We start from the raw sequence: 27,081 nt of genomic DNA, 5'->3' as shown, positions 1-27,081 counted from the left end.
TTTTGCTCCAAAAAAAAAAAGAAAGAAAAACCTCTCAATCAATATACAAGCATATACAAGCAAACCCAGCCCTTAAAAGTATATAGGTATTCATGGAACAACCTCGGAGAGAGAGAACGAGAGAAAAAAATCCGGAATTACCAACCCAAGACCAAGAGAGGAGCATATAGAGAAGAACTTGCCTGAAGGATGAAATTTCGATCGAGCGACAGAATGATCGAAGGAAAGCTCTTTAAACATAGAGGCGCCATCTAGTAGGTCTATTCCCCGTCTATAAACACTATTAGTAGTAGTAGTAGAAAACAGTGGAACGTATATAACATCATTGCTGTACGTCATCTCTTTATTGAACGAGTGAGTCGACGCTAGATGAAGGAAGGAGGGAAGAGGAAAATTATCCATCCTTATCACTACAGTCTTCCCCAAAATTCCATCGTCTACATTTGGAACTATAAGGACCGCGGGGAAATAATAGTCATCCTTTCAATAATAACCAATCAAAATAATAAGGGAAGGAATTGGAGGGGAATGAAATGCCTGTTCCAAATCAAAGAGCTGCGAATATCAGAATATCAAATTTATAGTCAGGGAGACTTCAGGACCATAAAAGATAAGGTCGGTAGCCCCTAGTAACCGAAGGCAAGACGAAAGAGACAATACACCTATCTGTTAGTTTAGGGGGAATAGGCTATATTTTCCATATCTAATAACATCACGCAATATCGTAACTTTCGATTTGAAACCATAGAGATAATCGAAAATCTTCAATCTTCATTATTTTAAGAAGATTAAACTTTGCTACCTTACCTATCTTTCATGGAATTCGATTCACAGTATCCCCAATTGTCTGGTGGCACCGGAAGCACGTGTTTTAACTGCAAAATAATCTACATCAAATGAAAATGTATTTTTATAAAAATTCATACAACGATGAAGATCAAATATTTGCAGTAAACTCTGTATGTAAATGCATCGAATTTTGAATTTAAATACGTATCTGTAAATTAACGAATTCAGTCAAGATTTTAATAACTTTAACTACGCTAAAATTAAAGACGAATAAATTACATCCCTCAAGATCTACATCAAAGTACTAAATTACTATTTAAAGCTATAATTTTAATACATCGAGGAATTGGGACTAGTTAGTATGTCCATGCAATGAAAGTTAGGCGGTACATTAAAATTTAATTTATCATAAATTTTTCAAGTTACGATATTTTCATCCTGAACCTCCGAAATAGAGATGAGAGAGAGAAGGCTTTTGCATCTTTCGCGGCTTATCAGAAACGGCGGTCGATTGCCGAGGGAAGAGGAAGGAGGAGTTGGTAAATGGGTGGGAACGGGAGTAGTGAGTATCAGGAGAAGGTTCATCGCTAGGCAACGGGAATCACCACCGAGCAGCGAGCGACTCCATGTACGTGGCGTGCCCTTCAGGAATGCCGCTAGCTGACATTCGACTTGGTCAAAAATGGCGTCGGCCATCGGTGCTGGTGGTGGTTTTGGCAGTTCGCCACATTTTTACCGCTTGCATAATATTTGATCTTTAATGGAAGACAATCCGCGAAAGAGGAGAACCGAACCGAATAGTTTTAGGGAGTTTAGAGGTCTAAACTGATCGAACATCCCCCCCCCGAAAGATGAGAGGGAGGGAAGAAGGAAATAAACCTCAACCAGGGGGGGGATGGGGTGGGGACCTCTGGACCCCAGCTCGTTTAGGGGTAGGTACACGTAGTAAAGAGATGGAAAAATCAATAACTGACAGTTTGACGATGCAAATGCTCTCTCGGATCCCTAATAGAGGTCTCCGTTGACGTATTGTCGAATCAAAAACAGTCGGTGGACTCATCTCTCGACCTACATTTCATAAAAAAATCTCTACACCTCCCACCCAAACACTATCTCCACTTTAATAATGCTTTATCGAATTTTTATATCGTTATGGTTTTAAATTAAAAATTATATGGGGGGGAAGGATTCACCCCAATCTGTCTGTTATCAAAAAATTCAAAACTGCTATGGACATAAAAATTCAATTAATAAATTTTGAGAAATAGTTAAAGGTTAAGTCAAAATTAGATTTTCATTTATATCATAAGTACTTATGATATATAATATTTCCAATTAGTGAAGAAGGTTTGAATTTGAGAAGGTAATACAATTCTTACTTTTATTCCGGCAGTTATACTCAGTCTAGGCCTCATTAGTCTAGTACAAATTAATTCCCAATTACGTCAAATTAGGGAAATATACCGAAATTAAATTTCCAAAGTTTCAGTCAGTAAGTTATTTCCATTTCGAATAGGAAATTTGGAAAGTGCGCGAGGTAAATGTTTAAAGTCTATCTCATTTCGGGCGGGAAACGAGCTAGGCAACTTTGTTCCCAAAAACAAGAATAAAAGCGTATACGATTAAATTGAAGAGCCTAAACCCTTCCATATAAATTATCAGAAAATACCTCGGGAGGTTTAAATATTATTGCCTAAAGCGAGTTCGATAAACTTTTCCAAAACCCGATAAGCAATAGTCGCTCTCTATAGAAAAGGAGGTGTACGTACGTATAGCTTCGGGACTCCGAGGAGAAGGTGGTCCGCGGGAGATAGAAGCCCAGTAGCCAGCCAGCCCATCATAAAAGGAAATTTTAATTAGAGTAAAGAGAAAGGGGAGGAGGAAGAGGAGAAGGATATAGTAGCGAATTTTGAGATAATATACGTATAAGCGGGGGCCAAGAAATAAAGATCCCCGAGAGTTCAAACGGGACCGGGGCGGAGGTCGAATAGACTGGTGGCCCAAGCAACAACGGACGTAAAAGAGAAAAGAGCGTACGTATACACGCAGACGAGCCCTCTCGGAAGGCGCTTTAAAATCTAAAGGTGAGGTGAGCCACCAACTTAAGACGCCTTTCTCGTTATTAGCGATTCATTATAGGCGCGGAAGATCTCGACTCTCTAGCACGTACACCTATTACGCGAGAAGGAATAGGAAAGCATTAGTGGAAGGGTATTTAGGAGAGAGAGAGAGAGATGCCGCTATACGGGCTAAAGGGCCTAGACTCGGTCGGGTTGGGTTGGGCCGGGGCCCAGCCAGAACCCGCCGAAGTCTAACAACGGAATTAATCTTCATTACCAACTGCAAGGATCACTCTCTTCCTATCCACCCTTCTGCGCCGTAGTGGCTTTACAGCCGTTTAATGCTAGAGAGTTTCGGTGCAAGGTGGCGTTAGGCTTAGCGACTATATATTAAATACGGCTATGGCAAAGGGATGAACGCCGATGGAGGAAGACATACGGGACGAAGGATGGTGCAGAGGAACCCCGTAAGCTTTGATACGGAATTCCGCGCGTTCGCAATACACGACCCCTCCACACTATAATTCGTAGGTGATGATTCAAAACACCAGGCCCGATCACCAATATCGTATAGGTGTAGAAGCAAAAGGAGAGAGGAAGGGATGGTGCTATAGTATGGAACTAGATGGTGGAAATCTTAGTAAACATTCATAACGGAATCGACAAGGTTGGGGATAATGACTATTACGGACTCGACTATAGGCTCTAGAGACTCAGGGGAGCGGAAATCACAAAGAGATTGTTAGGGTATAGGTATACCATCGTTTGTAATACGCCAGTTCCTTCTCTATTACTTACCTCGAGCTACATTTAAACCCCCCCCCATCCCCTATACTCCTTTCATTATAGCTTGACCTTCGAACCCAAAGCTAAAATCCTAATATCGGAACCAACCACTAACGCAATTCCTCAAGAATAAATTCAAGTCTTTCGTGAATGACATAAAGATTTGTGTAGAAACGGCGTTTACAAGAGACAAAAACAGTCAGTCAAGGAAGGCTCAATATTCTTAAGAGAAATCTGAATTCTTGACAATGGGCGTAAAGGTTGAGGAGAGGAGGAGGAGGATGGTTATAGCGGCTCTTTTCTTGGCAATTTCGCTATTATTATTCTCGTCCAATGTCGGTCGAATCCTTCAATTCCCAATAATACGGAAACGCGTTTACGCCATTCCTCTACAACAGTATCTTCGGAAATTCCGATCGAGCTAAATACGGAGAGACTATAGCGGTGCTAGCTGACTGGCTTAAAGCTACTTAGGGTCGTTGGGATGACGGTATCATTCTACGACACGAACAGTCCACTCGATTATTAAGATTCTATCACGGCTGATGGCTGATGTAAACGGAAATGACTCGGATGGCTTCGATTTACAACGTGGTGCTGCGAGCGGGATTAAGGGGGCGGAGGTACCTATCGAAATATTTATACGTTTATAGGAGGGACGGAGTGCAAACGGGGCCCGAGCCTAAGTTGACCGCACCGTGTAATATACTCGAAACTAACTATACTTAACTACAGAGGCGAGTGAAATGGGCCTAACTTTAAATTATGGGCTTAGAAATATATATAGTTTACTAATTTAGCACAGCCTTGACCCGTCTTTAAAGCACCTTCGAAAATTTTGAAATGTAATCTTTGATGTATTGAGTTGTTGGTATCGGAGTGCTTAATGTTGCATAACGATTAATAAGAATGTATCGCACTTTTCGACCTAGTATTTTAGCATATGACTTCCGCTGGCGATTGAGGACATCTGCCAAACGGCTTTGGCCCAAATTATGTCGCTGTCCATCATATTAACTTCAACGTGTCCATGGGCCATATTTGCAAAGACCACAAATTATGGTTTGGGGCGAGTTATAGACGAATATAACAGGATTGTAGACATTCGTTAAGTCCTTTAGTTTTACAAGGACGTCCTCAAAAATTAACAACTTCTAACTTTACCAATTAACGTTATACAACTCCTGCACTGAATATTCTTGTATATTCTGAACGAATTGAGGATTTCGAATTATAAAATAAAGAGCATAAAGCAACCGCGCGGAGCAGTAACTGCAAAAATAAATGTCAAATGGGCTGTCGTCTGTGGCGGCGGATATAAACTTCAGAGTTCTATACCCCTACGCCAGATTCTGGTTTTCTGCTTTGGTTCCCATTTGAAAACTACTTTATATGACTTGATCATTAAAAGTTTTCGGTGGACACTTTCATAGTTATTTACATTCATAGCAACCAAGTGTTGATGATTATATAGGAAGGCAACGAGAAATAAGGCAGTTTAATTAAGAACGGAAAGGTTATTTTATAATCGCAGTTGGCGACGATGGCCCGGCTTTTAACTCTTTCTCTCTCTCTTAGCTTTACATACACACTCCTCTCACTCGAGCAACTAGAAATCTCCGGCACGACTTCCTTGACACGCGAAAATGTAGAAACTTTACAAGGAAATAATTAAGTTCTCCCATTACTCGGGGATAAGGCACGAATTCTCTCTCCCTCACTCACACCGTTCCATTCGTACACACACGAATTCTTGGATTCGAAATTTTAAAAATAAAAATAAAAATCGTGAACTCGGTTAAGAGTCACGTTGAAAGCCTATACTTAAGGCAATTGCGCTAGTTATAATTATGATTATCATTTTACCAAAAAGAGCGCATAAATTCCTTAAGTTGCTCGTTTTGATTTAATATGTTGATAATGGCGAAGTCACTACCACTACTAAACGTGAATAATTAAATAACTTACGTTGTTAAGTGAAAGCAGAATCAAACTAAATTGATACCTCAATCCCATTAAAAGTTCAGTCAAGTAAATGTATGCCATGAATACATACAGTCAATTGTACCATTACATAAAAATATTGGTTTGAACCGCAATCACAATGGTAATATCGCAAAAAAACGCATCGCGTTACTTAGGGCAGTATTTTTTAAATTCGACAATGATTTGAATTTCCACATTATTAATTCCAAACCGGCCTGGAAAATGCGCGAATGATTTGATTTGGGACTAAAAAGACGAAAATTAGTTAGACTTCGTTCCAAGAGAGAAGGATAGCAAAAGTAGGGCAAAAGATAACAAAGGTCTAGTAAAAAATAGGCCAAAAACCTTAAAAGATTTTTTTTCCTGTTCAATTTGGTCCTGTAAGATATTTTTCCCTAAAAATTCCAACAAAAAAACCCTATAATGATGGACACCAATCGTCCCAGAAAATATGGCATCATCAAAAAGTATTTATTTTTAACGGAAATCATTAAAGTGGTAACAAAATATCCACTTTTAGACCAAATATATTTTTTAACCTTTTGATATCAATCCGCTTGATTTCATATAAAATAAATAAATAAATATAAATAAACAAGCACAGTACGGGTTCCTAAACGCGTAGATATGGTTTAAGACTCGATTGAATAAGACCGCGTTTTAGGGACTTCTATAATAAACATTACATATCTCAAACATGTCGACCGATAACAGTAATATGTCATCATTAAACAGGTATCTTAATTATTTTTAAAAATTAATATTCACAATGCCTATTTTGAAAATTAATATTCACAATGCCTATTTTGAAAATTAATATTCACAATGCCTATTTTGAAAATTAATATTCACAATGCCTATTTTGAAAATTAACATTCGTTTATACATAAAGCGATAATGACGAAATTGAAATTATCGATGTAGTTTCATCATCAAATTCCCCTGAAATCCAAAAAGGACTGAAGTATATTAAATGATATCAAAAACCCTATACAGGGTGTTTGTGAAAAGTCCATCAATAATGAAAGGGCGTATTTATTGGGCCATTTTGAGTCGAAAATGTTCTATGACATTTAGCCGTCCGAGCCACGGTTTTCGAGTTATGATTTGAATATTTTAGGGATGACCCCTTCATTAAATTAGCGCTGTCTTTCAATTTCTAAATTAAATTTAAGGGGTCATCCGTAAATTACTCCAATCATAACTTGAAAACAGTGGCCCGGACGGAAAAATGTCATAGAACATTTTCGACTCAAAATGGCCCAATAAATACGCCCTTTCATTATTGATGGACCTTTCACAAACACCCTGTATATAATTTCAGCTAATTTTATTTTCTACAATGTAGAAGAAAACATGACAGTCGGGACACACCAGAATCGCTAAATCAAGCAGACCTTGCTCAAAGAGCGGTTTGGAGCAGAGCAGTTTGGGATCCAGTAAGTTTTTAACCCAACCCAAGGTTGACTTTTATAACTAAACCAAACCCTATTTTACAACCAAAATTATATCAGTTATCGAAACAAATATGGCAACTATACATAAACTCGCGTCAACGTCAAGAAATGTTGAGCGCAAAGTCAGAACTGAAGGCTAAGTTGTACACCTTCCTCAAGTCCTTTTTTGATGGTCTGTAGTTAAGTACATATCCGCCCCTTAGTTTAAAATTCGTCTTAACATTTATTCGCAATCACGCTGCCACAGACATGGCTCTGGTTATGGTTGGTTCAACCATGTCCGGTTTGGCCACAGTCGATAGCGATTTGAATCTGACATTACTGGTCCGTCCAATAGAATCTGATTGGTCCTTGCGCTCCCACCAAGTTCGAGTGGTTTCAAACCACCTTGATAAATGCCGTTAAGTCTAACTTATTCAGCCGATCGTAAGAAGACGGTCAAAATTAAATTAATTAATTTGTATTTGAAGCGTTTATAATGAAACCGCAAGGGAGAGTTCACGAAGTTCCACTACTAACCTACGTATCCACCATAAACAAGTAATTGATAATTACTTCAATTTTTTGGTTAAATTAAATTTTTTACGCATCACTGTTGTTATTTTAGTTCCCTATGGATCGACATTAGCATCAACAACTTAAATGCCATGAAAAATACCGATTTACTGATGTATTACTGCCGATGTAAATAATAACTTTTATCATTTGTTAATCTAACACTTAAATTTGTGTGGAAAATTAATTACCTTAGCCGACTGGCGTCTAGCTCCATTGTTCGTGACGGTAAAAACATGGGTCAAAATGAACAGACTTAAGGATGGCAAGAGGATACCTCTGTCCAGTCCGGCGCTGGCTATGATGGTCATTTCTTATCTGCAAGGGGCGTGCAAACCGCCTGTACTACCCTGCCTCCAAGTTGAACCCCACGTACTTGAACATTGTCAACAAAAGTAAAAAAAAAAAAAAGACTAAAATATTTTTCTGACTAGGAGTTCAAGGAAATGTTATCTAAGCTCGTCATCAATTATGATAATTTGGGACAATTATTCTGTGGTTTTCTGCACTATTACGGATATGTTTTCGAGTAAGGAAAGCGATGGAATATATAATGATAAACGTGTTTACAAATACAACTAACGCCTTGGAATATTTTACAGCTTCGTAAACAACGCGGTTTCCATTCGAATGTCTGGCCAAAGAACTAAAAGCGAAGTTGACAAAAGATTTTACATGTTCGTAGAAGGTAAATAACATTCTTTTGAAGTCTATATCGTTAATTGAGGTAAAACGTCTCTTAATTATCATTGCAGAACCCTACCTTCTTTCAAATTTAACCTACAACGTCGATGGTTACGACTTTCAAAGTATTATTGAAATTTTCAAACATAGCTACGGAAGACTATTCAGGACTAAATGCGTAACCTCCACCTACAATATTAACTGTTTTGAAATGCAACCAATAAGGCAACATTAACCTTTCTTGCTCAATGTACAGTCTATTTAAATAAAAAGAGGAGAAAATTATTTAAATTTATATTTGTGCCGTTTTCCAATGACGTCTATAGCAATCTGCCAGCAAGGGACCAATCAATATTTAAGGAGGTCTACCAATATTGTAATACCATCAGAAAACTTCCCACCTACTACAAATTCGAAAGTGTGACGAACTAGTAAGCCCATCTTTTGGTCGCCAAAGTTTGAGTGAATACGTCTGGTCCTTCGTCCTACCCTATAGGTGCCAACATCCCTGTGACCACGCACCCGTGTCCGGTGGTGACTACTACACCCCATACACCCCGGACCCTTCACCACCCAAATAAACCTCATTCCTTAGATGATTCGCTACAACCTGAATAATGAAATCCTGACCTCGGCAACTCGCTTTGAAGTTGAACCCTTTTCACTCTCAAATTATACTGAGCACTTCGTTATATCCTGTTCAATGCAGAACTTCAGTTTGCCATAATGTTCTTTAATGAGGACATCGTGGACACAAGGTCTTTCTTACCCAACCAATCCCCGCACCACACACCACCGCAATGTCAAAAATCGATAACAATCATTTCGTTGAAATATCTCCTATCCAGTCGTTCCCCCATCCTATCGAACTTCCTCCACTCATTCACGTCGTAAAAAAGGGGTGGAAATTGAGGTAAAGCGTTTCGGCTTTTTCGATTAAATCCGCTCACAGTTCGCGTAAGCTTATACAAGTTGCGACCTATACCCAAAGAAGAAGTTTCGATTCTACAGCCTTTCCCCCTTTTCCCCCTATACCTACAACCATAGCCTCTTTACGATTATTTCCCTTTCGATCTAGCCTTCGCCTAATACCCGCAAAAACCTTATTAAGCATCTTTTTATTTATCGATCGAGAGACTCTCTCTCTTTTTTTATTTCAAAGGATCCTACATTTTTTATGCCCATTTCCTCAGCGAAAAGGAACTATACGTACGGTCTTATTACCATTCCCAATATAAAAAAGTCTATAAAGAACGCCCCTTCCCCCGCGCCCTTTGGAGGAAAGGTCACGTTTAAGCGATATAACTCTAAACTCTGGAACTTTGCTAGGTATAGTATAGATATATAAATACAGAGTGGTTCATAAAGGGTGGTATGAGCGAAGTACATTGGGTTATATGGGAAAACAATTTTGAGTAGAAAACATGTAATTTTTATGATATTTCGCAGTAAGGGTTACAAAATAGGTTTTTGGGGTTTTACGAATGATCCCCATAGTCAAATTAGCAATCATTGTCATTCAGTTTCTTAATTAAATTTAAGGGGCCAGCCCTAAAACACCTCAAACGTAACTTTAAAACGGTGGTTCTTAATTAGAGCAAAATGGCATAGAACATTTTTGACTCAAAATTACCCAAAAAGAACCCCACCACGTCTGGAACACCCTGTATATCAACTTGTAGAAATAGAATTCAAACATTTTTTTTACCTTTAAATAAAATTCTCCTCGGAGCGAGCGAAAGCGAGCTTTTCAAATATTAATTTATGCCATTCCACGGATACGGAAACGTAGAATTTAAATATTATATAAAAGGTGTATATATATAGTATATTTGGTTCGTGTAGAGGGAATATTTGAACGATATCTGCAGGTTGGCTTACGCGGTTGGTAACTTGGAAACGAATCTTGAATTTCTCATATCTCCATTCGCATCTTTTTAGAAATTCTATCCCTTAAATTGAGAAGGTTTCTTTAGTTGCAAATAGCGAGAAACTTCTTTAAAAATGAATGAGATTAAAAAAAATACTTCTTTCGAGGTGCAATATATTTAAATTTTCACTAACGTACGCCTTCAGTTCAGTTCAGTTCTTCGCAATAACATCTATGCTAAGCCTAACTTGGGAGCAATTTTGATGAACTTTTTGAACTAGATAATTTTAAGCAGACCATACACGAAACTACAACACGATATAAATAAGTTTGACCAAAGGAATTGTTTAATTTAAAGGTCATTTAGGAAGCGGGCGGCTTAATGGAGAGCGCCAAAGCAGACAGACGCTATTAATCTCTGGAGTTCTGTTTCGAATTATTCTCATCCATCTCATTCCGCATCGCATACCGCGGTTACCAAACTCCCCCCTCCCTCCTTGCCCCCTCAATGATCCAAGTTTCCACCCTTCCATTCTGAACTATTCACCACTAAAGGGGACCAGTTTACCACTACCATTGACCACCGAGTCCTACAGCTGATAAAGAATAAAAAATATGTGGCTAGAGAGAGAGAGAGAAAGGGGGTAGTGGTCAGATATTACTCAAACCAGACAGAAATCTCTTCGGACGTCGTCGGAATAAATGAACCAATGACCATTTTCGGTCATTTTAAACGAAGGGACAGAACTAGCTCGCTAAGCCTCGGTATACTGTACGAAGTGGAATACCAATCAGTCGTGAACTGCCACGCGATAAAGGAGAACAAATCAGTGGAAAACTCGATTAAACCAAACCTAGAGCTGAAGCGGAGAGAGAAAGAAAAAACTATAGAAGCAGCTGATGGTAATAGTCCAAAAGGGCAGTTTAGGAATTAGAGTGGTTTAAAAGGTACAGGCTGAAGGAGAGGAGATGAAAATCGCCCTTTAGAGAATTGAGCAAATTTACCGCCAAGGCTGTGAAGGTTCTTTACCCACAATAGAAATCAACGTTTAACTACAATTCAACCTTAATTGCGTTGGATCTAAAATGTGTGAAAGTGTTAAACTAGTTTTGCCGTGACTGTTGTTTAATAAAATAAAAGATGGAATGCGATGCTTTAGTAACGGCAAAACAATGTAGCATAATTTGTTCGTTATTTTTTACATTGAATGAACATATTGGTTCAGAACTACATTCACCCAACCCCTAAGCCTTTGTCACTTTTATCATGGAAGCATTTTCAAAGAAACAAGCATATTCAGGTCAAAAGAAGAAAACAAAACTTACCTTTGACGTCATCTTACACTCTCCCACCCCCAAAAACAAAACAAAAAAACAAACAACATCGTTTATATATAAATCAATCGGGCTCTTACCTTATCTTGGATTAAAAATGTCAAAGAAGACAAAATTCGGGGTGTGTCGTCGTGTCGTTCTATATGATGTTGATCAACCAAACCAAACCAAATCGTCTCTTGTTCCGTAGAAGCGTGGAGAGGATGAAGGAATGAATCTACTCCCACTATCATATATTAAAAGAAAAAAAAGGAAAGAAAAAAAAATGATAATATATTAGGTTCATTATACTTTCACATCGAGTAAAGAAAAAGAAGACGACCAAGAAAAAAATAATAATAACGTCGTAAATCCCAAGACAACTAAAGAGAGAGCGAAAGCAAAAGAAAAGTATACCACGCTTTTAAAAAATGATGCTGGTTATAATACCAGAGTATGATATTATAATATTCCAAAATGAGAAAAATAATATATGAAGGTATGATAAAAGGTTTGTACGTCGACAATGTTTACCCCGATGCAACCGCACCAGCAACTAGGTAAATATCATCTATGGAAGGCGTAGGATAATTTAAAATTCTCTCTATTCAGCACTGCCCTAACCCTAACGCTTCAACAACCAGACTGGGCCTGGATTTACAATCATCCCTTTCGGAACCCGGAGTATCGTCGTAAGATACACCCTGCCTCTTATAATCCCTTCGTAACTCCCGGAAGACCCAGAGGCGACTGGAAGGATGAAAAGGGCTCATACCTATTCAACTATCTCAGATGGAGATTACGGTACAAGAGGATTTACACCTTATATGTATAATTTATAATTGGGCACACGTTGAAATTATATTGAAATATATTCAAAGATTGGTGTTCAGTTTTCATTTCGTTAAGCCTTGTCCGTATAAAGTATTTTATAGACTTTGGTCTTCGCGGCTATATCTTCATTTAAATAAACAAAACCAAGTTTTAAAACCCGGAAGGGTTTTAATAATCCTTCCATCGTAATAAAACCCCGCTTCGTATATTCACAGTTTAATTTAGTATGGGCGGAAATTAATAAAAACCACCACTTCTTAAACAAACACTAGTTAAATTAATCGTAGCTAATATTGACACATCATAGCAGCGGGAAACTCGTGAAAATTAGAGTGTAAAATGGAAGTTTTTTAAGTATAGGAACCCTAAAGAACACGGGTTTCCAAATATCTGAATAGATTCAATTAAGGTTTAGAAATTTGATCGCGCCCGTTGTTTCAAACCACTCCTGAAATAATATTTCAAAATTAGGCATTAAACAAACTCAAACTCTTAAGGTAAACATTATTTCAAATTGAAATTGAATCCTAATTATTTTAAAAGAATTGTAAACTCTAAGCATACATTTATTTGAGTACACGTAATGTCAAGAGATTTTAAGTTAATTTAGTAATTAATCTAGATTCCGAGTTACGTCATGAAAAATAAATTTTGACGTTACGAAAATAGGGAAAACGAACAATCGCCCGCATAAATTTAAAATAATACTTCAGGTAATTTAATTTAGAAAAATAAAAGCCGTATAAATCACTTATAAATTGAGACAAATAAATATATTTACGAGTCCCTTCCGTCCTCTAGTTTCAAGGAAGCTCGCGATATTGGGGGAGAGAGAGAGAACTCCTAAAACGAAATATAATAGAGTAATAAATACTGAGCTAGCTCTAGAAAGCGAAGCGACGTTGGTGGTGGTATCGAGGGAAGAGGATGAGGAAGAGGAAGAGTAAAAGATGGATAAAATTAATGAGATCATCCTAGCATGCCTCTTCCATGATAGAGGAAAAGATAGAATGAAAAAAAGAATCCCAATTTTTTCCCTCCAACAAGCAACCACAAAGGGATAGATACAGAGAGGATTAAAGATGGGAACATCAGTGGCGAACCGACACCGTCATTTATTAGGACACCCCCCATTCCCCCCTCTCAGTATACTATCTAAGAATAAAGATTAAATATCGTATAGTTTCTGACCACGAATTATGGTCAGCCCCCGATTCCTTGACCCCTAACTTTACTACGTGTCTGTTCGTCCTACCGCGTATAAAGCTTTGATCCTTTAGGACAACTTTTTCATTCGCTATCTTAATCTGCAGTATAACTCGACCGACCACCAATAGATTCTTCTTCTTGCGAGAAAAAGAAATTGATTTCATAGAAGCGTGATATTTATCTTCAAATATTCAATTTGGATTTCGTATATATTGGATTACATTCGGATTCCACCAACAGAGATGAAGGAGTTAAATCTTAAAAAGGGGTGGAGCTATTTTGATACCGGGCACATAACCAGAAGCAAATGAAGACCGACGTATTCAGAACAAGTTTCGTATATACTTCTTAACGTATTTTCTTCCGCAGATAGAACGTTACAGCATGGTCACCAAGGCTTAAAGAAGAAGCTATAACAACTTTGGTAAGACATTTAAGGTGTTCCCGCTTTATTTCTTTGTTTTATTTTCCAAATAGAATTCGGGTCAACATATTTCATCCAATAAGAAGGCAGAGAAAAAAAGCGTGCGCATAACGGAAGTTGATAGGAAAACCTCCAAAGCCATAATTTTCCTGACCAGGGTTCTACTCCACGACTTTATACCCTCTTTGGTGTTACCAGTGGTTCGTTCCTCAATGAAAAGATCGAGGTATGGGATGGTATATCTAACCGACACCAAAGTTCTCTAGGGAGATACATTCCTATTTCTATATAAACGCCAAGAGTTTGCGAGGCATGTACATTATTTTCAAATCCCCGTACACTTTAACTTTTTCAAATCTCTTACCTATATATTTACTTTTGATATAACTCGATCTGAATCTCAAACTCAAATCTACCCAAACCCTCTTTCAGATTTCTCAAATTAGAAACGTAAGGGTATACTAGAAACTTTATAACATCTTCTTGAACCTTACCTAATATAACTACCACCTTTACCTGAATTCAGAACATATATGAATTCCTATATTGACCTAAGTTAAAATTATATTTGCTTTTAAATCCCCTGAACTTAGACTCACCCAGTACCTAATATATAAAAGTAGTTTTCCAAAAATATACTTTTCCAGAATTACCTACCCGTGAATAGTGTGGGAAAAGAGAAGTTATTGAGGAACTAGCGGGAGTTGAGACTAATAATAAAAGGTATACATATACATCCACTGGGGGATATATTGGGTATCGTATACCTGAAGCTGCAACGAGAGTTTAAATCTGTTCGCAAACTGTAAATGAATGAAGGGAAAACTACGCAACCTTCAAAGTGTCTTAACGTGAAACAGGTTAACCTCTATTACCTAGAATAATTTGTACGTTTGTGGTACTATCTATAGTTGCCTCAAATGCTAACCTATAAGAGTTAGTTTCAAAGTCAGTGGTGGCTTCATGGTGGGGCTCAAGCCTAACCAATGTACGCGGCATGGGATTTAAGCCTGGACAACCGTGGTAAGGTCTTCACTGGTCCAAAAGAGAAAAATAATACACTCCACAAACTATAAGGAGAAGATTAGAGTCGCCCCAATGACTTCTTCTTTCCCTTCTACCGCACCGACTAGTGGATGGACCTCTCTCAATATAGCATTTCAGAGGCAGGGCTTTAGCTAGGGGAAGAGAACCCAACAGAATGGATAAAGATTTGTTTCCCGGGGCCCCGGAACATTCTATGCCATCCATGGTTTAGGCTTAGCGACAGTTTTCACGCTTTCTTGTTTGCGGATTAAGGTCCAGGCCAATCAGAACTAGGACGTAAAAGAGTATATAGAAGGGGAAGACCACCAAATTCTGACAATATTACTGACCCACTATGGAAGATGTGTTATAGTCTTAAACCCAAGCCGCGGTTAAAGGGAAAATAAACTATCAAGTATATCATTAGAGTTTTCCGCGAACTGGGGAAATATAACTTTCATTTTATAAGGCCTAGTTTAAAAAAAATTCAAATTTAGGCTTAACAGCTTCACGTGAAATAAATCAAGATAAAAAACGAGAGTGGACCTTCTACCCATGTTTCCTATACTCAAATGTAGACCAATTCCTCTTCAACTAGACTTTCATACTACCTTTAAAAGCCAATTTGTCTATGACTATGTGGTTGACTAAGGCGAATTCTCGTCTATAAAGAAACCTTAAGGGTGCAGACTCGATCTCAAAGCTTGGAGATCTTGTTAAGGTTTTTTTAGGGGAGCAAAGAACATAAGGGAAGAATCCTTACATCTTCAACTCTCTTGGACTATAGAAGAAGTATATATGGCACATGATTGGTATAAACCCTTCTTTTAACAAACGCGCCAATTATCTCTCCGAGGACTATAAGCTTCTTTGGCCAGGTATAAAAGATCGTTTAGGTCAGCCGTTTTTTCGATCCACGTGTGTGACCCCCTCCCTTCCAACCCCTCAATCCAATTAGGGAAATAAGTACACCCCCCCCCCTTCATACATCCCGAACGAGCTCCAAATATAGGTACACTTTGAAGTTAACTATATGAAGAGATTAAATCCGTCACAAAAGGAATACGTATACATATATATATTCATTAAGATTTTCCTGGAAAACCCTTTACAAAAATAATCACAAAGGGATTTTAAAAGTTTTGAATTACAAAGTATCTTATTACGAACTCTTTTATTATATTTTTTTATCAAAAACCCTGATTTTTGATAAAGAGCGGAGCTTTTGAACTAATAAACTATACACCCGGAGCAAATATACAGTATATATGCTTAATAATTCTGATATTAAAAAAGTCTTGTTTATTTTAGTGCCACGCCCTTTCAAAAAACCCAGAAAAACGTCATTATATCAAAGCAAATAAAACATTTGCGCCCTCAAATATATAGTATAGTGAAAGAAAAAAAAACTTAAGCTATATTAAAAAAGATAACTTTTTGGTATAATCCTTAAGCCTTGGAAAACACTATAAGCGCGAGAAGGAGGAGATCGCACGTGCAAACGAGGTTTTTAACTTTCCTACTTAAAAATGTGATTACAAAAATTAATACAGCGTGAAATTACGCTAAGTTACCGCCGCCTCTCTAGCTCCCCCATCCTCCTTGGAAAATGAAAACCGCGTTCAAAACCTGAGCCCCCCTATAATATTAGATGGATTTTGGTGAGAAATTAATCTCTCCTACCCACAACCAAACCAACCATCCTGAAGGGGAATATTATAACCACACCAAGCACCAAAGTTCATTTCAAGTTGAAAACTATACGTACACCTTATACTATAACTTGAAATTTAATATACGGGGCTTAACTTCGCTTAAATTGGCGTTTCTAACTGAAACGAGCTGTAATACCAAATTAACCTTCCTCCCAAGGTATAAATTCACGGTTAAAGCGGAGGAGATACCTATATATACAACTATACCATGATATTTTCTAAGATCTAACGTACGTGGTATGAAGACTTTCCAACATCTTTCAACAATTTCCCACCTTTAATATCATTGGTTCAAAATTGGGAAACAAAGTGGATGGAAGGGGTCGCGAGCCGAGCGCGTGCTGGTGGGAAAAGGATTAACCGCTGCCACGCGTCAAGTTCGTCCGATTAGAATTTGTCAGTTAAAATTATGCGCCTGTCAGGTTTAGAGGCTAGCTCCTTTGAATGGTGGCAAATCGAAATGGTAAGGTTATACTAGCGGCCTGCCTTCATAGGGAATAGAACGTTACATTAATTCCTGAAGAGAAGCTAGCCTCCTTGGATTATTTCCGTCAAGCCAAGAAGCGCCACTAGAGGCATTGAGAGTCGGCTAGGTCTAACGTTGGCTCTTAGCGGCGCGAGGGAAATAAGTTCCCATGAGGACGGATTCCCGCCTGTGCGTTGGTTTCTTTCTAAGTAACAAATGGAATAGTCTACAGGGTATTGAGCAAGGTAGTGAGTGAAGTTGGCTTTGCAATACAATTTCTCTCCCCTTTTAAAGTTGAAGCTCGTCAAAACTCTAAACGTACAGTTCAGTTTTTTAGGGTTAACAGAACGATATGCAAGTTTCAAAAGAGTGTATATACGTCACGTGTGTGATGGGCATCAAACAGGGTGGTTTAGCTAGGGTAATAGAGTCTAGTATCATTTCCTGTGACCTAGATAAACGTCCAAGTTTGTTTCCTTTATAAAATTGCATCTTTATATATAAAAACGTATTAATCTCGGCATGGGCCTTGGCAAGTTTGTTACGTGTAAGTCTGTGGGAACTGAGGGAAGATTAGAGGGACTTCGGAAGTGATTTTAGGCGGCGTCTGTTGATAAAAATGTTCACCCAAAACCTTCTACGGACCCCCGCGCACACACACAGTTAACTTCGCTCAAACACTCCCGTCAAATTTAAAGCAATAAATAAAACTTGACAGATGATAAGCGGCAAAATTTATTCAATTTTCTCTTCTACTACTTTTTCCTAGACAAGTAAGTTTTCCATCTATAGTGTTTCAGGTCCTTGAAAGCTACCAAACACTTCCCATTTGAAATCACGTTTTTCAAGGGTCTAAGCCGCTAAAAGACTATATAGGCCTACATAATACAGCCTGCTACGCGGCTTTAGAGGGAATTTTCTTCTTTAAAAATATCTCGCCATCTGCCGTTCGTGGTTTTAAAGTAACATGCAAGTATCGAAACAAAAAAAAAAGAATAGATGGAAAACGTATACATGCACCCTTCTCTCGGTGTCTCTCTTCAAAATTCAAAACTGTAAGGAATATTTTGGATAGTATAGACTTCAAAAGGAATTCGAATATACAGGGTGTTTCAAAGATGGTGGTAGGACCAAAGTAAGTGGCTAATTTGAGTGTAAAACGTTCTATAAAATTTTGCCCTAAGGCCACCCTTAACAGTTTATGATTACAGAGCTTTACGGATGGAACATGTCATTGAACATTTTCGACTCATTATAATTCGTTGCTTACACCTTTTTGGGAACACCCTTCATATTTTCCTTTTCCACGAAAATGTAGCGCCTTTAAAAAATATTTAAGAGGCTTAAAAGATGCCGAAACTATTAAAATTTACGGCCTAATCACTCATAGATACGATCTTCAAATGTCGGTAAAGTATTTACAAAAATATCTCCTTATCTCTTCTAACCTTTTGACCTTTGAATTCTGAGAAGGTCATTGCGAAAGGACAGTATGGTACCATGGTACCGGAAACACCATAGATTACGGGACGAAGAGCTGGAATTTCTACTCCTATTTCTATAACTCCGTGGAATTAACGACAAAAAGGGGAAAAACTAAATATATAACAAGATAAAATGTCATTCCTAAGTTCCGCGTATGTTTTCACCAAATGATATATTTTGGCATTTGGTGAATCCGAGTGTTAGCAAATAATTAAGCGAAACAAGAAAGCAGAGGCCCCAATAAATTTAGAGCTACACGCGCTCGCGAGCGAGAGAGAAGGGGGATTTGATGGAGCTCTAAATGAAAAAAAAAGGCCTCTCATATAATGAAGAGCGTGTGATGACGAAAAAAGATGAGGATGTTGGAGCTATAGTCGACGAGAAGGGGATAAAGTTAGAAGAAAAAAAAAATAACCAGGAGAAGATAAAAAAGAAGCTCAAGAAACTGTACTAGACAAAAAAGTGCTTTATAGACAGAGCTAATTTCGGTTTAGGATAAGAGAAAAACAGGCATGCACTCTCTACTAACTTACGTAGTACTATACTATATCAAGGCAGAAAACACACGCATAAGCTGGAAAAAATATATTTTTATCTAAGAAGTTAACGCAAAAGATGATTCAATGTACACCGCTATATTTTTCCATCAGTAAAATGTTTTTACGGGAATGCATCCTTGTAATGTATAGTTTGTTTAGCAGTTAACAAAAGGGGCAATGAAATGAACACTAGAACAAAGTTGTTGATCTGAACCTTGACCCTGAGTTTCGCGTTCTCGTCTATGGTTGGCTGAAATTTTGGCCAATGACAACGCCGGTCGGATTATGAGAAATAAAATTATCAAAATATAGAATAAAAAGGTCTAATCTTTTAAACTAAATGTCTCATTAACATTTTACCAATCTAATCTATCTACTCATTTCACCAATTCACCAAAGCTCCATTTAATAAAATTACAATCAATCTATAAAATAAACAAACGAACAGATAAGCTATAACTAAACCCACTGAATTACGGTAATTACTATGGCCTTATAATCAATTTATTAGTCCCTTATCAACAAGAAAAACCTCCATAAAAACAAAGTGATTAATAATTAAAACAGATATAAAGAATGAATAGAGAGAGGAATGAGAAGGAGGATATCATCACCATAGTAGCGACTAGTCCAAAAAGCCTTTTCAACCAAGAAAAGCTAATAAATCTTGAGAGATTCGCCTGATTCGGGAGAGAGAGAAAGAGAGAGCGCGCGCAATAAAGTATGACCTAGAATATCATTAAAGAAACATTTCTGTTCGTATTATATTCCAGGAGGGGATCGTCATCACCGAAAAGGGTCGAGCGAAAAGAAAAAACTAAGAAAAGAGAGCGAGTAGAGAAGATACAAGATACAAGAAGATGGGAAAAGCAAAACCCCCTTAGTAATAAATTCAGTAGTTTCTCCTTTTTCGCTATCGTTCCTCGCGCGCTCGCCAATGTTAGGACGCTGAATCCTCCCGGGCCATCCCTTAATTTGTCCTATCATAACCGGACTAAAAGAGAAGCGAGAGAGAGAGAGAAACGAATGAAAGAGAGAGAAAGTAATAAAGTCCCTTTTTGGAAAATAAGGGACTAGGCTGCTCGAGTGAGCTAGTAATCTTAGCTGGTAATTACGAAAGATGGTCGGTTCTCGCGCCATTTCCCTCTTCTCAATAACCGAAAAAGAGATACCACTTCAACTATAATAATAATAAAGGTGTTGGAAGGAACCGGGGGGGGGAGAAACGGGGGGTTAGAGCGTTTCAGAGAAATTTTAAAAGGATATACACAGGGTGTTTTTGATAAGTCTGCCACCATAATTGAAAGGGTGTATCAATTAAAGAACATAGGGTCTACAATTAACATTTAGTTCTTTGGTGTATGCACTTTGAACTCAGTTTAACTCCAAGAACAGACCCTTTTATTTATTATGGCAGACTTATATCGGAAACACCCTGTATTGGGATGAGGAGGCCTGTCGGAAAAGTAAACTGGAACAAAACCGCTCTTTCGTCCTGTCTTAGTCTCTCTGGGACTATCTCGTTTTTAGACTATCTTAAATTGGGGGAGAATTTTGGGTTTTGAAGCTAGGAAAAATCTCGACCTCTGCCACGTCGAGTCTTTCTCTATTATAAACTTTGACGAACGAGAAATTATCGCATCGCGCTCTTCCTCTTCCCTTTCACTCTCCTCCCGGTTTTCCATTCTCATCTCACACGAAATCCGCGGAGAATATCTCGCTCGCACTGGCGGAAAAGGATGAGGATGAGGGAGTATCGTTCGTATCTCTATTATATTTCGGTTAAAACCTCCGTCCGAATCAGATTAACGTAACTCGAAATATTTGGATTTTAGGCGTCAGGGGAACGGAATCGAGTGTGAGAGAGAATTCAAAGCCCAGCCCCGAAAGGGATAAGAAAACAAGATGACTCCGGCCATATTACAGTTTTGCACAGTCAGGGAAAATAAAGAATTTTTCATTTGAAATATAGTTTGTTACCGCCACCTATGGAGTGGAAGAGTAATTTAAGTGGAAAAACAGCAGGAAATTTGAAATAGGGAGACCCTAATTTACAACAAAATGTACGAGGTCACACCAAAACCAGCCAGCAAGGGTGTCCTCAATAGTTTTCCCGCTCTAAACAGCGCAAAATTAAAAAGAGCTAACCTATCAAACTGTTTCCTATTGTTGTAGAATCAACAAAATCCCCTGGGAATTAATTTCGAGTTAAATTCATTCAAAGTTAATTTAACAAGATTAGAGATTACTCCAATTTAAAATAACTTCAACTTGATTATAATAAATAATAAATTCCGTAACGCTTTCTCGCGTGATAATTTCAAAATAACCTTTTATTCTAAGTTACTACAATCTAGCTAAAAGTTAAAACAAATTTTGGGTTGGTTTAAAACCATAGCGTACTTTAAAGGCGCTTTGGGGAAAGTGAGAGGGATGTGGGTATACCAACATCTTGCTTCCATATTTCAAGGCGAAACTTCCAATTACGAAAACCGTTCTTCTCTTTTCCAACAACCGCCCCCTCTTCCTCTTTTATTATTTACGAATTTGGAAGCGAAATTCCGACGGATTTTTTCCCTCCTCACCCCTTTTCAACTAATATTAAAATACGACGGGAGTTCGCTGCTTCGAGGTTTCCACGTACAAAAAGAGAGAGTAGAGCTAGGGGATAGATGTATAATTCTACTCCTATAGTTGGTAGAAAGAGGATCCCTCTCCTCCTCTTTCAAAACTTCATCCTCATCTCTTTTCCAACTTTCCACGTCCAATTACGCCTTAAATAAATTAAGTTCTTTGAATATTTTAAAAGGGAAATTTAAACTAAAAATAAAAGACTGGAGTCGTCTCAACGAGGTGCGCCGCTTCACATTCATAAATATATAGTTTCTTTATTTATGAAAAATTAAACTTCAAAAGCTCAACCTAAGCTAGCGATACGAAATTCTCTCTCATTGTGTTTTCCAGCTTTTCTTTACACAAAAGTGGAAGGGTAAACCGAGCGAAGTAATAAACTAAGTAAGATTAATAATTAAATTTAAGTCAAGTATCGAATTAACTAGAATAACCCCCATGGAAATGAACGCCGTAACCACAATGTAATATCTACAATTAATTAATACCACTAAGAAAATAGAAAGTGAGTTACAGACAGAGATCTCAGGATAACGTATTATATTGACAACAATCATTACAATCTGGTTTTTAAACTCAATTCGATAAATGCGAAACGAGACGTGTTACTGCACCTTTAAAGCTAGAAATAAACTGTAACAAATCGTGTTTATTTCCAAGTTAAAGAGAGAGCCAAGGCTTAGCACGGGGTAGAAATGAACGTATTTTCGCCTTGGCTTGTGTATAAAAATACCCTTATTTAAGGTACGGGGGGGGGGTAGAAACAAACATCCAAACAATAAGGAAGCGGCTTATAACTTTGGATAAAAGAGCCGACCCTTAAATGAAAAGGTAGACGAGACAAAACTTTAATTGGAAAAGTTGAGCGTCAACTTCGATAAGAGAAGAGTAAGGGGGGGGGAATATATATACATAGAGGGCTTATAACGTAACTCTACCACCGTTTCCTTCACTTGCCCGGACGACAAAAGAGAACTACTACGCGCCCGCCGGACTGGGATTACAAATTTATCAGCTTAGCTCGGTAGCGACTGGAAATGCTTTGTTTATCGTAGACGTATAACGCGCCGCCTAACTTGGGCGCTAATAAAATTTAAGGCAAAGCTATAGTAACTCCGGAAACAAAGGAATGGACTTCCCCCGGCCAGCCGGCATACGCAGTTGACCACTTTACCTATTATTCCGATCCAAAACTCAAGTCATTGAAGACAAAGGTTAAAACCAAGCTAGAGATACCTAGATCATAGAGACCGGTGATATTCCCCTTAAAGAGTACAGGAGGAAGGATAAAATCCCGTTTCAATATAAAATATTCTCGGAGGAAATCGGATTTTGTCAAATGACAGAGGGAACTTTGGGATGTACACCTGAATTTATTTTAATTTTCCTGGAATATCGAAGAAAATAACAATGATATTTGTATAAAGATTTCAAGAATAACCGGGGCTTTTATTTAACTTTCGCGCGCTCTAGTGGCTGGAATTGGTAATTTATTATTATAATTTCTCAATTCAGAACACAAAAAAAGGTTTAAGAAACCTTCCGTTTTATGTATTTCTCAATACTTTTTCTCCATCAATAAATGGTGCAAAAGTAAAAAGACTGAAAAATTATCACTTTAAAATATTACAGACTCAAAGAGTTCAATTATCAAGGGTAAATTTAACAAATTCATGATAGACTAGTGGCGGGCGGGTTAAAGATGGAAGCCCTTGGGGTAAAGGACGGTCATTTCCTATTGGCGTTTTCTGTGTTGTTTAAATAAAAGAGTTGGGATGAAAATTTCTAATTAAAAGATGCTAATCGCTTTTGTTTTCCCGGCGTTCCGCGAGGAGCGCTTTTCCGTGACCCGTCCTTCAAAAGGAGTTTATTGAAAATTAAAAGGAGATTCCCCATCACCTCTCCTTTCATCTTTAAGCACGTACGTGCAGCACCTTTCACGTCGTTCTTCATTAATATCAAAGATACCAAACCCCAAACTAAAAATAGATCATATTGTATACAGGTATATAAAGCTTGTTCGCATTATGTGCAAAAATTTGAAATAATTCATAATTTAGGGCTAAATCCTGGATCGTTCTTAAATTTATTCACTACGTCATATAACTCTACAGACGAGTCGACGACACCTATAGTTCGTTTGAACTGAGAATGTCCCAATATTTTTTGGTTGTTGTCGAATTTCTTCCAAGTCTCTTAAGTGTTTCGGGTCGTGAGAAAACAGAAAACACGTCAAAACCCTTTTACCATTTGCTTTTAAACTTTGAACACAGCAAAGTAAAACAAATCCTAAAATAGGCTTATATGGTAGGTATATATGATTTGTGATAGTATTAGCTTAAAACGTAATACGCGCCACTTAGATCTCAAAGATAGAGAGAAACAGATAAAATTCCCCGGTGTTTGTAAGCCTTCGTCTAGGGATTATAGTATATTGGGGAAAGGGGTGAACTTAACCGGGTTATTTTTTTTTTTCTACAGAACAGGAAATAGGTATAGAGGGTAGGCATACAGAGCTATAAAATCCAGAGCACTTCCTTATATTGCCCGAAGCTACATCGCAATTTCTTATACGAGTTTGATCCGTCTTGGGAAATGGCCACCAAAATACAATACAGAGGAGGCAAAAAGGAAAAAAAGAAGCGTACCGCGCCTGAACTCAAGTCACTCTCTGACATTGGCCAACCATTAGGAGTTCCCAAGTCATCGTAAAACTAGACTAAAGGATGAAAACTTTACCCTACCTGATTCTTTCATTCTTTCTAAGCTTACCAATAGAAATTGCCCCCAAAAACGAGACAAAGCACTCGATACTCATTGCTAGCGAAGCCTCGCGGAATCCCTCTTCTATCAAAAAGTCCATAATAAGAAGTAAAAGGTATTGTTTAAAGCTAAAGATACGAAACACAATTTAAAAACTTCCATAGCTCAAGCCATCTTAACAGAAGCTGTTGCATTTTAAAAGGGTTGTCCAATCCGTTATGTAGGGTGCGGGGCCTACATCAAGCTTATCTTAAATAAAATAGAGCTCTATTGGGCACGCGCAGGGCATTGGCAGCGTATGGGTATCATCATTTCCGTTGAATCAATCCGCCAAATCGTTCCACGCTTCCAGACACTTGACAAGGCCCAAACACTACTACTTCAAAATATAGTTCTTGACAATCCCCCGCAAAACGGATTGTACATTCTTTTAAAATGAGGAAACGGATGAAAATTTCGAGATTTACTTCAAATATAATGAACTTCTCGCGATGCGTTTGTCCGTTACGATATATTGAATAAAGGCAAAAGGGGGGAAACTAAGGAAATCATTAGGAAACTAAACCCCACGAGTTTTTCCTTACACTCCATTCCCTAACCTCTAGCGAATAAAATTGGTCAAGGGAGTAAATTCTCTTTCTTTTCTCGAACCTGGTTGCGGATAATCTAATAAAAAAGGCCGGGGGAGAAAATTTGTTGGAGCAAAAAGCTTTTCGGATTGCTCTCACGCTCGAAACCTTGGAACACGGAAAGGAGAAACACAGCACGCGTGACGCGCGCGCTAACCTTTTGTTTTTATCATTTTTTTCCAGCTCCAATTCTTACTCTTTGTTAAAAAAAGAAGGTAAAGAGGGAAGGTGGGGAACACAGAGAAAGAAACTACACTATGATAAGAAGAGTAGAAATGGGAATAGAGAGAGCCAAGTTGCAGGAAGAGAGAGAGAAGAGAAAAAAATACAGGTATGAGGGATGACTGGAAATTACTTCTTGCCATGTTCTTGGCCAAAGTCGAGAGTTTGCCAAAGCTACTCAGACCAAATTAGAAGGATTTTCTTTTTCCCCCAATGCTATATGAATGTACTATGAATTCCTTCATGAATATTGAACTGCATGCTACCCGAAAATTTTTAGCCTAAACTTTCGTACCAGTTTTCTAAATCGGAAGTAAATACTTCCTCAAATGAACATAACCATTTACGGAATGCTAAAATCAATATAAAAATCATTATTCGGGATAGAATTGATTTAATTCAAGCCAGTATCTACTACCTAGCACTAAGTCCCGTTTCACTTTTGAAATTCTGCGCAATCTTTCTCGAGTTTTGTTTTGTCTCAAGATGTTTAAAATTGTTATTCCAATTTCAATTATTTAAAAATTTAGAGATTATAGTTCGGAGTCAAATCATGCCACGACGACAAACATATTCATTTTCCTCAATACGTGTACACACTTTGTACTCAAATATGAGAGTACAAGTAACAATTCGGAGTGAGTACGTTAAACTTATCACGCGTTGTAAACTCTTACTGAGACAAAAACGTTACTATCCCTAAACGCTAGTCAAGCGGAAAAAAAGAAGATGAAAAAGAGAAATTGAACAGTTAGGCTTAAGAAATAAAAAAATAAAAAAAAACTCCATCCAAAGGACTAATCCAAAAGGATGGCCAAAAGAAGTGGAGAGAGCGAGAGAGCAAAGGGGGAAAAAAAGTTAAAATTAAAGGTGAATTCGGGGACTTTCTCTTTTTTCTTCATTCTCAATCCAGTCCACGCGGCTATATACGGGTTAGAGGATCCCTGTTATTGGCCAGGTGGTAAAACGTAATTATCCTTTCGACTGGGGCTTGTTTACCCACGGAACTGCTTTTTAGGGAACAAGGTGGACCTTCTTCGAAAAAGGTGCGCAAATTAAAGTTACGGCGGGATATTGCAACTCGTACTTACACGAAAACCCTGGAGAGAAAAACGAAGAGAAGGAAGTAAGGAACGTAAAAAAACTAAATTCACGATCGATAATTTAATTAAAATAAGCTTATAGGGTGGGAAAGGTATTATTGAATACGGCAGACACGCCCTTAAAACCTCTATACTTCACAGTTTTATTTACTAATCAGATTTCCCCCTGGACTAAAAATAAATGCCTACAAGAGCGGGCTCGCGCTCTACACGGTTATTAATTTTCGAAGCTGCCTGGTTGACTTTTGCTTAATCATGGAAATATTCCCCTAGACCCTATACCGGTTTGTAAAGTCTACGAGATTCTCTAAGTACATAGGCGCACGATATCGGTACCATGCGAAGAACTTTGAACCATTTATTTATATACAATTCACCATGAACGAAATATTACAGCTTATCAAAAGCTTATACTTAAATTCAACTCCGCCGCAGAAACAAATCAGCTGAATTAAACTTTCTCGAACATAGCTAAAAGCTTTAGATTAATTATTTAAATATTAAGTAACTTTCTAAAATTTAAAAACGGAAACA

The 27,081-nt window shown here is 37.9% G+C and overlaps 2 protein-coding genes across 4 annotated transcripts in view; one reads left to right on the top strand and one right to left on the bottom strand.

Moving 5' to 3' along the window:
- The window catches only part of mub (poly(rC)-binding protein mub), a 176,260-nt gene that overhangs the window by 116,968 nt on the left and 32,211 nt on the right, over positions 1–27,081 (bottom strand). For all 3 annotated transcript variants that reach the window (XM_089867958.1, XM_089867956.1, XM_089867952.1), the window contains exon 2: positions 11,603–11,748. The gene's annotated coding sequence lies outside the window, so the exon portion shown is untranslated. The remainder of the gene's footprint in view (positions 1–11,602; positions 11,749–27,081) is intronic.
- LOC149692254 (poly(A) RNA polymerase gld-2 homolog B-like) lies at positions 7,563–8,552 on the top strand. The gene is made up of 4 exons (XM_089867537.1): positions 7,563–8,005; positions 8,068–8,162; positions 8,236–8,321; positions 8,389–8,552. The coding sequence occupies exons 1-4, from the start codon at positions 7,880–7,882 to the stop codon at positions 8,550–8,552; spliced, it is 471 nt and encodes a 156-aa protein (XP_089723663.1). The 5' UTR covers positions 7,563–7,879.

The sequence above is a fragment of the Phalangium opilio genome, unplaced genomic scaffold (genome assembly GCF_054372755.1).
Source record: "Phalangium opilio isolate 3A_F unplaced genomic scaffold, DU_Popi_V2 ptg000024l_1, whole genome shotgun sequence".
NCBI lineage: Eukaryota > Metazoa > Arthropoda > Arachnida > Opiliones > Phalangiidae > Phalangium > Phalangium opilio.
This window is presented reverse-complemented; position numbering and strand designations above follow the sequence as displayed.